Here is a 13,096-nt window from a genome sequence, read left to right as displayed (position 1 = left end):
ACATTTAAATCCAGATTGGTATCTCCAATACATCAGGAGAGGGGATGGCGTTTTCCATCCTATCTCTATCAGTCAGATGATTTTAAGAAACACCTACAAATGGCATGGGAAACATATAAACAGGACAATCAAGTTCATTGGAACGACTCACATTTGTTTTGGATGGCGTCAAAAGCAGTAATAAGAGGTCAAATTATCTCCTACGTCAGTCATAAAAAGAAAGACCTGATGAAAAGAACCATAGATACACAAAACTCGTTGACACAGGCCTACAAGACATTTAAAACAAATAATAACCCTCTAAGAAAAAGTTCTTAGAGGCTAGAGAGAACGCGGAGGCTTTGGCACACGAAAGGGCCTTGTTAAATCTGGATTACCAGAAACACAAATTTTACAAGTGGGGCAATAAGCCAGGTAGGGTTCTGACCTCACTTAGAAAACCCTATAGGAAAAGAGCAAAGATCCACAAAATACTACACCGTAACGGACACCAAATATCTAATGACGCAGAAATAGTAGAGGAATTTAGACTCTTTTTCAGCGAATTATACAAATTGGAACCTAAGGGGGGAACAGAGAACGAGAAATTCCTCAAAAGTCATTTAGCACCAACATTAACCGAAGAAGAGAGAGAGACAATTAATGCCCCTATATCCTCTTCTGAAATTTTACAGGTTATTAACGGGCTCAAAATCTCCAAGGCCCCAGGCCCAGACGGGTTTAGCAATGAACATTATAAAATTTTAGGACCTAGTCTAGCACCCCATCTCTGTGATTTGTACAATGAAATGGTCAAGGGGGGGGCATCTTCCAGATCGTTTCAATGAGGCGGTAGTCATAGTCCTCCCAAAGCCGGGTAAAGATCATATGCGGGTGGAAGGGTACAGGCCAATATCCTTACTTAACTCCGATTTTAAAATTTTTACAAAAATTTTGGCCGACAGACTCCAAAGAATTATCCCTAACCTAATCTCACCACAACAAACCGGATTTGTTCATGGGAAATCTATCACTTACAATATCAGAACAGCCTTGGGAGCCATATCCTATTGTAGAGCACAAAAGCACACAAAATCAATCGTGGTCCGCCTAGACGCTGACAAGGCTTTTGATAGAGTGGCTTGGGACTATCTGCATGACCTGCTAGCTTTCCGTAATTTTGGTCCCTGGTTCTGTGAGGCTATAAAAACAATCTACAAGAATCCGATGTCTAGATTGTCAGTGAATAACATTCTATCTAAACCATTTGAAATCCAACGGGGAACTCGTCAGGGATGCCCCCTATCCCCCCTGCTATTTAATTTGGCATTGGACCCGCTATTGAAAACATTGCAGAATGAAGTGGTTTTTGAAGGGGTTAAGGTGGGAACAAATTTTGTTAAACTCTCAGCATTTGCAGACGACATTCTTTTATTTATCGCCAATCCAGCCCAAGCAATCCCGGCCATTATGAGAATTTTGAGTGATTTTGGCTCGTGCTCGGGCTTTAAAGTTAACTATAGTAAATCAGAGGCCCTGGCAATTTTTAGAACTGGAAGGTTACATGATCCAATGTTCCCATTTCACTGGAGTCAAGGGTCAATAAAATACTTGGGGATATGGCAGACAGCAGATATATCTAATTTGTACACAGTTAATTATAAACCACTGATAGCTTCAATAACTAGTCTCCTACATTCATGGAAACACTTCACATTATCATTGACAGGCAGGTGCCACTTGATCAAAATGATAATCTTCCCTAAACTTCTTTATGCCTTTCAGACCCTGCCCCTTTTGCTGTCTAGGACGGATCTTGGATTACTTAACTCTAGGTTTCGAAAATTTATTTGGGGTATGGGAGGCAGGACGCGTATCGGCCTTACTAAATTGCAAGCGATAAAGAAAGACGGAGGAGTAAATTTCCCGGACATAGGCAGGTACAACCTAGCTGCTAACTTCAGATTTGCCATTGATTGGATAAGGGGTATCTCTCATTTTGCTAATGTGAGTCTAGAACAACAGATGTGCCCAAATATCTCGCTGGCGGCACTGCTACATTTGAGAGGGGAGGAGGTCCCGGCGGAATTACAAGAATACCCAACACTCTGGCAGACAGTGTTGACTTGGAGACGATGTAGGAGACTTTGCGGGTTGAGTGCTGGGATTTCCCCTTTTCAGCCCTTCCTTAAGAACCCAGGTTTTTTTGGGGTAGGGCTCCGCCATTTTATACTCAGTTGGCGACTCAGGGATGCAGACAGGCAATAGATATGCTAGATCTTAACTTTTCTATATCTTCTTTTGAATCAGCCTCGCTCCGTTTTCCATTGTTTGATAACAAACCTTTTCTGTTTCTTCAGGCGCGTAGTCTGGTTCAGAAATGCCTTCCTGCAGGGGGGGTGGAGGATGGGAAGACTAGTCTGGATTGTTTTATTAGAAATACGAGGTCCCAACCGTCGTCAATAAGCTCTATTTACTCAGTAATAAGAAGGAAATGGTCGTGGGATGGTCAGACTACAGGGGCCGCAAAATGGTCTGGAGATCTTACAGGTTACCAAGCAGGAGATTTTCTTGAAGCAACTATGATACAGAGAAAATTTATTACATACAGCAGCTATACTGACATGGCTCTTCTGATTTTACATAGAGCCTACGTCACTCCATACTTACAAGCTAGAATGACTCCATCAAACGTGTACTTGTGCTCAAAATGTAAATCGCGTAACACCGACATTTTTCATCATCTGTGGGGTTGCTCAAAAATTCGTGATCTATGGGCCAATGTGCATTCTGAGTTACAGAGGTTGTGCGGGATCAGCTTTACACTCACGCCGCAATGGGCCATCTTTAACATTATAGACGATGCAAATCAGAAATGGCCTAAACACATTAAGGCAACTTTAGTGATCTGGGCCTCGGCCACTAGAAAAAGCATATTACAGCATTGGCTAAATCCGGTGGCCCCACCGCTTTCTCTTATATATACAAAAATCAATTTCTTGTTTAAAATGGAGTGGTTAGAGGCTCAGTCTAACAAAGAGAGGTTATCGGGTAAGTTTCTGAATACATGGTCTCTTTTTATTCCCTCACTTCCTCCAGAAACCAAAGAGAAACTCCGTACTCAATTTGAAAACACGCAATGGTATCTACTACAACGGATTGGTGGTCGTTCACCAATTACATAATTTTGTTGTAAAAGATGTGCACACAAAAGTTTAAAAGTTTAAAGGGTGGGCTAAGGGTGGGTTCACAGGGAAAGAACTATGGTTGTAATTAATATTACTGTTTTGAATGTTTTATACTATGTTGAAAAACTCAATAAACAGATTTACAAAAAAAAAAAAATTGAAAAAACACTTACATTTTGATCAGATCATTTCATCTCCTGGCTGACCATGTTCTCAGGGAACACATCAAAATGCATATCATACATCAGTATAGCAGCTAGACCCCGGACAAAAGACACTGGAAGACTGATGTCCCATTCAGTTATGACAAATCATTTTTATACCTAACTCACTGTATGAACCTCGTACATGAATGACACCATGAGTAGGATGTTCACCACGTCAGCGGGGTAAAGGCGGCGTAGATACATCACCCACTTACGGAGAAACCCGCTCCTTGCACTCGTTGAATTTAGCTCCTAGCTATTTCAGTGAGTTATAGATCTCTTGATGGACATCCGGAATATATAATTCTTATATCTTTAGCCTTGATAGGTGCCAATATACATATCCTTAAAAGAACAATAGAGTCCCATGCAGTTTCTGTACCAGTTTTGGCTGGTATTAGCGGGAGGGAGGAATGAGAAGTTTAAGGAGTCTGGCTTTTGCAGCACCAAGCAATAAAAATTCTTCAGGATGATACACTGGTCTCCTATTACAACTATATAGCAGAGGGGAAGGAGGGAGGGAGAGTGGCTTAGAATTTCAGCCTTCTGCTGGCAGGCACAGGAAACTGTAGCTGAGAGCCCTGTATGTGTAATTTAAGTAATCAGAACTTCTTCCTATTTCCTGACAACTGCATACAGGTTTATACAGCCACCACTAGAAAGGAACTCACTGCATACAGATTTATACAGTCACCACTAGGGGGAGCTCACTACATACAGATTTATACAGTTACCACTAGAGGGAGCTCACTACATACAGATTTATACAGCCACCACTAGAAGGAGCTCACTACATACAGATTTATACAGTCACCACTAGAAGGAGCTCACTACATACAGATCTATACAGCCACCACTAGAGGGAGCTCACTACATACAGATCTATACAGCCACCACTAGAGGGAGCTCACTACATACAGATTTATACAGCCACCACTAGAGGGAGCTCACTACATATAGATTTATACAGTCACCACTAGAGGGAGCTCACTACATACAGATTTATACAGCCACCACTAGAGGGAGCTCACTACATACAGATTTATATAGCCACAACTAGGAGGAGCTCACTACATACAGACTTAGTCATGGCCAAATGTATTGACACCCCTGCAATTCTGTCAAATAATACTCATTTTCTTCCTGAAAATGATTGCAAACACAAATTCTTTGGTATTATCTTCATTTAATTTGTCTTAAATGAAAAAACACAAAAGAGAATGAAGCAAAAAGCAAAACATTGATCATTTGCCACAAAACTCCAAAAATGGGCCAGACAAAAGTATTGGCACCCTCAGCCTAATACTTGGTTGCACAACCTTTAGCCAAAATAACTGCGACCAACCGCTTCCAGTAACCATCAATGAGTTTCTTACAATGCTCTGCTGGAAGTTTAGACCATTCTTCTTTGGCAAACTGCTCCATATCCCTGATATTTGAAGAGTGCCTTCTCCAAACTGCCATTTTAGATCTCTCCACAGGTGTTCTATGGGATTCAGGTCTGGACTCATTGCTGGCCACCTGAGAAGTCTCCAGTGCTTTCTCTCAAACCATTTTCTAGTGCTTTTTGAAGTGTGTTTTGGGTCATTGTCCTGCTGGAAGACCCATGACCTCTGAGGGAGACCCAGCTTATCACACTGGGCCCTACATTATGCTGCAAAATTTGTTGGTAGTCTTCAGACTTCATAATGCCATGTACACGGTCAAGCAGTCCAGCACCAGAGGTAGCAAAGCAACCCCAAAACATCAGGGAACCTCCGCCATGTTTGACTGTAGGGACCGTGTTCTTTTCTTTGAATGCCTCTTTTTTTCTCCTGTAAACTCTATGTTGATGCCTTTGCCCAAAAATCTCTACTTTTGTCTCATCTGACCAGAGAACATTCTTCCAAAACGTTTTAGGCTTTTTCAGGCAAGTTTTGGCAAACTCCAGCCTGGAATTTTTATGTCTTGGGGTAAGAAGTGGGGTCTTCCTGGGTCTCCTACCATACAGTCTCTTTTCATTCAGATGCCGACGGATAGTACGGGTTGACACTGGTGTACCCTCGGACTGCAGGGCAGCTTGAACTTGTTTGGATGTTAGTCGAGGTTCTTTATCCAACATCCGCACAATCTTGCGTTGAAATCTCTTGTCAATTTTTCTTTTCCGTCCACATCTAGGGAGGTTAGCCACAGTGCCATGGGCTTTACACTTCTTGATGACACTGCACACGGTAGACACAGGAACATTCACGTCTTTGGAGATGGACTTGTAGCCTTGAGATTGCTCATGCTTCCTCACAATTTGGTTTCTCAGGTACTCAGACAGTTCTTTGGTCTTCTTTCTTTTCTCCATGCTCAATGTGGTACACACAAGGACACAGGACAGAGGTTGAGTCAACCTTAATCCATGTCAACTGGCTGCAAGTGTGATTTAGTTATTGCCAACACCTGTTAGCTGCCACAGGTAAGTTACAGGTGCTGTTAATTACAAAAATTAGAGAAGCATCACATGATTTTTCGAACAGTGCCAATACTTTTGTCCACCCCTTTTTTATGTTTGGTGTGGAATTATATCCAATTTGGCATTAGGACAATTCTTTTTGTGTTTTTTCATTTAAGACAAATTAAATGAAGATAATAATAACAAAGAATTTGTGTTTGCAATCATTTTCAGGAAGAAACTGAGTATTATCTGACAGAATTGCAGGGGTGTCAATACTTCTGGCCATGACTGTATACAGCCTCCACTAGGGGGAGCACACTACATACAGGTTTATACAGTCACCACTAGGTGGAGCTCACTATACTGATTTATACATGCACCATTAGGGGGAGCACACTACATACAGGTTTATACAGTCACCACTAGGTGGAGCTCACTATACAGATTTATACATGCACCATTAGAGGGAGCTCACTACATACAGATCTATACACCCACCACTACAAGGAGCTCACTACATACAGATTTATACAGTCACCACTAGAGGGAGCTCACTACATACAGAATTATACAGCCACCACTAGAGGGAGCTCACTACATACAGATCTATACAGCCACCTCTAGGGGGAGCTCACTACATACAGAGCTATACAGCCACCACTAGAGGGAGCTCACTACATACAGATTTATACAGTCACCACTAGAGGGAGCTCACTACATGCAGATCTATACAGCCACCACTAGAGGGAGCTCACTACATACAGATCTATACAGCCACCACTAGAGGGAGCTCACTACATACAGATCTATACAGCCACCACTAGAGGGAGCTCACTACATACAGATCTATACAGCCACCTCTAGGGGGAGCTCACTACATACAGATCTATACAGCCACCTCTAGGGGGAGCTCACTACATACAGAGCTATACAGCCACCACTAGAGGTAGCTCACTACATATAGATTTATGCAGTCACCACTAGAGGGAGCTCACTACATACAGAATTATACAGCCACCACTAGGGGATCTGTCAGAGTTGCAGCTCTGTGGTGGATGTGGCTGCTCTTAGTTTTGTCCTATGTAGTTTCCATTTCTGTTTTTTAGTCCTGACGATGGACCCTTGTGCTGCCAGTGAGCAGTCTGCTGCTGATGACCCTGCGGGCAGGACAGAGGATTGTGGATCTCCTCGGTCAGGTCAGTGATTGACAGGTAGATATGGAGCATTGGTCGCTGCGCTCCGTACTGACCCTTGTGTATTCTCTGTGGTTACCGATCAGCTGTAACCAGTGAAGGGATACAGGCCGCTCCATCCTCTCAGGCATCGCCGCCACCGACATCATCCCCACCGCCCAGAAGTGTGACGCCAGACCCTGACTCTTCCTCACAGGGGCCAGGTAGGAGACATTCCCCCCTCCGGAGGTTCTCTGCCATTACACAGTGAGACCTGGGACCAGATGTGGTTCAGGAAAAGCTCACTAAATACAAATACATACAGCCACCACTAGAGGGAGCTCACTACATACAGATCTATACTGCCACCACTAGAGGGAGCTCACTCCATACAGATTTATATAGCCACCACTAGGAGGAGCTCACTACATACAGACTTATACAGCCACCACTAGGGGGAGCTCACTACATATAGATTTATACAGTCACCACTAGAGGGAGCTCACTACATACAGATTTATATAGCCACAACTAGGAGGAGCTCACTACATAGAGACTTATACAGCCACCACTAGGGGGGGAGCACACTACATACAGATCTATACAGCCACCACTAGGGGGAGCTCACTACATATAGATTTATACAGCCACCACTAGAGGGAGCTCACTACATACAGAATTATACAGCCACCACTAGGGGAGATCCCTAGGGGATCTGTCAGAGTTGCAGCTCTGTGGTGGATGTGGCTGCTCTTAGTTTTGTCCTATGTAGTTTCCATTTCTGTCTTTTAGTCCTGACGATGGACCCTTGTGCTGCCAGTGAGCAGTCTGCTGTTGATGACCCTGCGGACAGGACAGAGGATTGTGGATCTCCTCGGTCAGGTCAGTGATTGACAGGTAGATATGGAGCATTGGTCGCTGCGCTCCGTACTGACCCCTGTGTATTCTCTGTGGTCACCGATCAGCTGTCACCAGTGAAGTGATAAAGGCCGCTCCATCCTCTCAGGCATCGCCGCCACCGACATCATCCCCACCGCCCAGAAGTGTGACGCCAGACCCTGACTCTTCCTCACAGGGGCCAGGTAGGAGACATTCCCCCCTCCAGAGGTTCTCTGCCATTACTCAGTGAAACCTGGGACCAGATGTGGATCAGATTAGGGTCAAGTTTAGGTTGAGGCACAGTATTAAGGTCGGGCGCAGGATTAGGCTCGCGATTAGGCTGACGCGCAGTATTAGGGTGAGGCACTGTGTTAGGGTCAGGCATTGGATTAGGATCAGGCGTAGTGTCAGGATTGGACTGAGGCACTGGATTAGGGTTAGGCTCTGGATTAGGATCAGGATTAGTCTGTGGCACAGGATTAGGCTGAAGCACTGGATTAGGATCAAGCATGGTGTGATGATTAGGCTGAGGAACTGTATTTGGGTCGGTTTTAGGGACAGGCACTGGTTTAGGCTGAGGCACTGGATTAGCATCAGGATTAGGCTGTGGCACAGGATTCCGCTGAGTCACTGGATTAGGATCAGGTGTAGTGTCAGTATTCGGCTGAAGGACTGGATTAGGATCAGGCATGGTGTCAGGATTAGGCTAAGGCACTGGATTAGGATTAGGCGTAGTGTTAGGATTCGACTGAGACACTGGATTAGGATCAAGCGTAGTGTCCGTATTCGGCTGAGGCACTGAATTAGGATAATAATAATAATAATCTTTATTTTTATATAGCGCTAACATATTCCGCAGCGCTTTACAGTTTTGCACACATTATCATCCCTGTCCCCGTTGGGGCTCACAATCTAAATTCCCTATCAGTATGTCTTTGGAATGTGGGAGGAAACCGGAGTGCCCGGAGGAAACCCACGCAAACACGGAGAGAACATACAAACTCTTTTGCAGATGTTGTCTTAGGTGGGATTTGAACCCAGGACCCCAGCACTAGGATCAGGATCAGGTGTAGTGTCAGGATTCGGCTGAGGCACTGGATTATGTGTGTAACATGTAATCCCTTAAAACATTAATTTTGTTATATATATACTAAATACCAGTTCCCGGTGAGACACAAAAATAAATATGAAAAAACAGGATCCAATTGTGCACCTATCCTATCAGATAGCCCTACACTTAGCTGCTAACCCTACCTAGCAGTGGAGGTTGGCACCCTAACAGATCGATTTGGCGCCCCCACTCAACGGCGGCTGACCCCAACTCGCCCTGTTAAATATCTAGCGAGCTACAGGTGGGAAAACAATGAGCTAGTCAAAGAGATAATAATAATAATAATCTTTATTTATATAGCGCCAACATATTCCGCAGCGCTTTACAGTTTAACAGTTTCAAACACAAAAGTCATAAGTAACAACGTTAACAATACAATAATTAAAGCAAAATAAGACGACCCTGCTCGTGAGAGCTTACAATCTACAATGAGGTGGGGGAGATACAAAGTACAGGTGTGTATTTACAATGATGTATTTACAATGATGGTCCAGCCATCTTCAGGGGTTGGGGAATAGATGGGGGTAGTGAATGGGCTACACACACACATAAAATGAGTTTGATTAGTGAACATGGTAGGCCGCTCTGAACAAATGTGTTTTGAGTGAGCGCCTAAAACTATGCAAATTATGGATGGTCCTAATATCTTGGGGTAGAGCATTCCAGAGGATTGGCGCAGCACGGGAGAAGTCTTGTAGTCGGGAGGGGGAGGTATGGATTAGTGCAGAGGTTAATCGAAAGTAATTTGCAGAGCTCAGTGGTCTGTTAGGCCGATAGACAGAAATGAGGGAGGAGATGTGTGAGGGTGCCGCACTGTGGAGAGCTTAGTGGGTGAGAACAAGTACTTTGAATTGTATCCTGTAATGAATGGGCAGCCAGTGTAACGACTGGCGAAGAGCGGATGCGTCCGAGTAACGATTAGCCAGATGGGCGACCCTGGCTGCTGCATTAAGGATAGACTGGAGAGGGGAAAGTCGCGTGAGGGGGAGGCCAATTAATAGAGCGTTGCAGTAGTCCAGGCGGGAGTGGATCAGGGCGACAGTGAGGGTTTTAGCTGTCTCCATGGTGAGAAAAGGGTGGATTCTAGAGATGAAGGAAGGTCTGGAGAAATAGGCTAAGGTGCACAAAAAAGTAAAAAAACCAATAATGAATAACCCCAAAAATATATAACAACCTGCAACAGAGCTTCTTATGTGTGCTGCATGCAAGCAATAATCCTGTCACATAAGAGCTCAACTCATAGTGTGCCGGCTAAAAAAACATTGAATAGACAAATACAGCCGGGACTACAAGAGGTTACAGACTAAAGCACAGTAGCATTAATAACAGGGGTAGGTGAAATAACCTCAGAATAGCCTGGTTCAATACATGTCAGCAGACTGTTGATGACAGACCCTCTTAGAACAGCCTGAGGCAGCATGTGCCAATAGTGCCAGGGTAGATGATGGGTGGTGACATAACATCCATATAAAGCAGATGTAAAGGACAGTATTATTGTCACAAAACACAATAGAGAAGTCTATTCCTTCCCTAGGCACCAGACTGAAGACAGATCACCGTGTCAGCAATATACAGTCTCAGCATATTAATACACATGATATACAAGGCAGCCAGAGGAGGGCATTAGCCCAAATCTACTTAGCTGCCAGGTAATCGCCCCGACGCGTTTCCCCGTTAGACGGTTCCTCAGGAGGCAGGGATGTCAGAACCAATAAGACATGGATGCAGGCGCATCCACAGCTAAATAGGATCATAATCAAATTACAAAGTACATACCATATCCGATTTTTGTAATATCCTCCATACCGGCGTGCATACTTTGTACTTTCATTATGATCCTATTTAGCTGTGGGGGAGGGTACCACATGCTGTTATGGACAGATTCTTAACAATCGATCCAATTCATGGACCGCATTAATTATGGCCCGGTGTTTCTGGTAAATATGGGGGTGGGTTTCCACCGGCGGGCTCCTACTGGCCGGTGGGTCTTATTCTTTGTTATAAAAACCCTCCCCTTTGAGATTTACTCAGGCCTGCCCAAAAATCATGGCGCCTGCATCCATGTCTTATTGGTTCTGACATCCCTGCCTTCTGAGGAACCGTCTAACGGGGAAACGCGTCGGGGCGATTACCTGGCAGCTAAGTAGATTTGGGCTAATGCCCTCCTCTGGCTGCCTTGTATATCATGTGTATTAATATGCTGAGACTGTATATTGCTGACACGCTGATCTGTCTTCAGTCTGGTGCCTAGGGAAGGAATAGACTTCTCTATTGTGTTTTGTGACAATAATACTGTCCTTTACATCTGCTTTATATGGATGTTATGTCACCACCCATCATCTACCCTGGCACTATTGGCACATGCTGCCTCAGGCTGTTCTAAGAGGGTCTGTCATCAACAGTCTGCTGACATGTATTGAACCAGGCTATTCTGAGGTTATTTCACCTACCCCTGTTATCAATGCTACTGTGCTTAAGGCAACGTTCACATTAGCGTTTCCCGACGCTGCGTCGGGAAACGCTGCGGCAACGCATGCGTCATGCGCCCCTATATTTAACATGGGGGGCGTATGGACATGCGTTGTGCTGCGTTGTGCGACGCATGTGTTTTTTTTGCCGCAAGCGTTGGGCGCAGAAAATGGAACAAGTTGCATTTTTTTTGCGTCCAAATTTCGGCAAAAAAGGATGCATGCGTCGCAAAACGCAGCGTTTTTACGTGCGTTTTGGTGCGTTTTTATTTGCGTTGTGCGTTGCGTCACCGACGCAGCGGCGCTCAACGCAAATCTGAACGTAGCCTTAGTCTGTAACCTCTTGTAGTCCCGGCTGTATTTGTCTATTCAATGGTTTTTTAGCCGGCACACTATGAGTTGAGCTCTTATGTGACAGGATTATTGCTTGCATGCAGCACATAAGAAGCTCTGTTGCAGGTTGTTATATATTTTTGGGGTTATTCATTATTGGTTTTTTTACTTTTTTGTGCACCTTAGCCTATTTCTCCAGACCTTCCTTCATCTCTTTGACTAGCTCATTGTTTTCCCACCTGTAGCTCGCTAGATATTTAACAGGGTGAGTTGGGGTCAGCCGCCGTTGAGTGGGGGCGCCAAATCGATCTGTTAGGGTGCCAACCTCCACTGGTAGGTAGGGTTAGCAGCTAAGGGTACCGTCACACAGTGGCATTTTGATTGCTACGACGGCACGATTCGTGACGTTGCAGCGATATATCCGTGACGTTCCAGCGATCTCGCTGTGTCTGACACGCTCCTGCGATCAGGGACCCCACTGAGAATCGTACGTCGTAGCAGATCGTCGTCTAGTGTCCCGCTGTGGCGGCATGATCGCATGGTGTAACAAAGGTGTGCACGATATTGTATACGATGTGCGCATAGTAACCAACGGCTTCTACATCGCACATACGTCATGAAATTATCGCTCCAGCGTCGTACATTGCAAAGTGTGACAGTAGTCTATGACGCTGGAGCGATATTGTTACGATGCAGGAGCGTCACGGATCGTGCCGTCGTAATGATCAAAATGCCACTGTGTGACGGTACCCTAAGTGTAGGGCTATCTGATAGGATAGGTGCACAATTGGATCCTGTTTTTTCATATTTATTTTTGTGTCTCACCGGGAACTGGTATTTTTAGTATATATATAATAAAATTAATGTTTTAAGGGATTACATGTTACACAGTTTTTTTCTCCCTGGGTTACATATACTTTTTTCTTTATCCGAGGCACTGGATTAGGATCAGGCGTAGTGTCCAGATTCGGCTGAGGCACTGGATTAGGTGTAGTGTCCGGATTCGGCTGAGGCACTGGATTAGGATCAGGCGTAGTGTCCGGATTCGGCTGAGGCACTGGATTAGGTGTAGTGTCCAGATTCGGCTGAGGCGCTGGATTAGGATCAGGATCAGGTGTAGTGTCTGGATTCGGCTGAGGCACTGGATTAGGATCAGGCGTAGTGTCCGGATTCGGCTGAGGCACTGGATTAGGATCATGCGTACTGTCCGGATTCGGCTGAGGCACTGGATTAGGATCAGGCGTAGTGTCCAGATTCAGCTGAGGCACTGGATTAGGATCAGGCGTAGTGTCAGGATTCGGCTGAGGCACTGTCCTATGAAGTTAGTTGATTTGTCTG

General features: G+C 44.8%; 1 protein-coding gene across 2 annotated transcripts in view; it reads left to right on the top strand.

Moving 5' to 3' along the window:
• The window catches only part of LOC138663100 (uncharacterized), a 40,282-nt gene that overhangs the window by 21,767 nt on the left and 5,419 nt on the right, over positions 1-13,096 (top strand). For both annotated transcript variants that reach the window (XM_069749192.1, XM_069749194.1), the window contains exons 3-6: positions 6,902-6,991; positions 7,075-7,191; positions 7,760-7,849; positions 7,933-8,049. In XM_069749192.1, coding sequence (XP_069605293.1) covers positions 6,902-6,991; positions 7,075-7,191; positions 7,760-7,849; positions 7,933-8,049 — 414 coding nt within the window. The remainder of the gene's footprint in view (positions 1-6,901; positions 6,992-7,074; positions 7,192-7,759; positions 7,850-7,932; positions 8,050-13,096) is intronic.

The sequence above is a fragment of the Ranitomeya imitator genome, chromosome 2, assembly GCF_032444005.1.
Source record: "Ranitomeya imitator isolate aRanImi1 chromosome 2, aRanImi1.pri, whole genome shotgun sequence".
NCBI lineage: Eukaryota > Metazoa > Chordata > Amphibia > Anura > Dendrobatidae > Ranitomeya > Ranitomeya imitator.
Note: the sequence above shows the minus strand (reverse complement) of the source record. Positions and strands in the feature narration are given on the sequence as shown.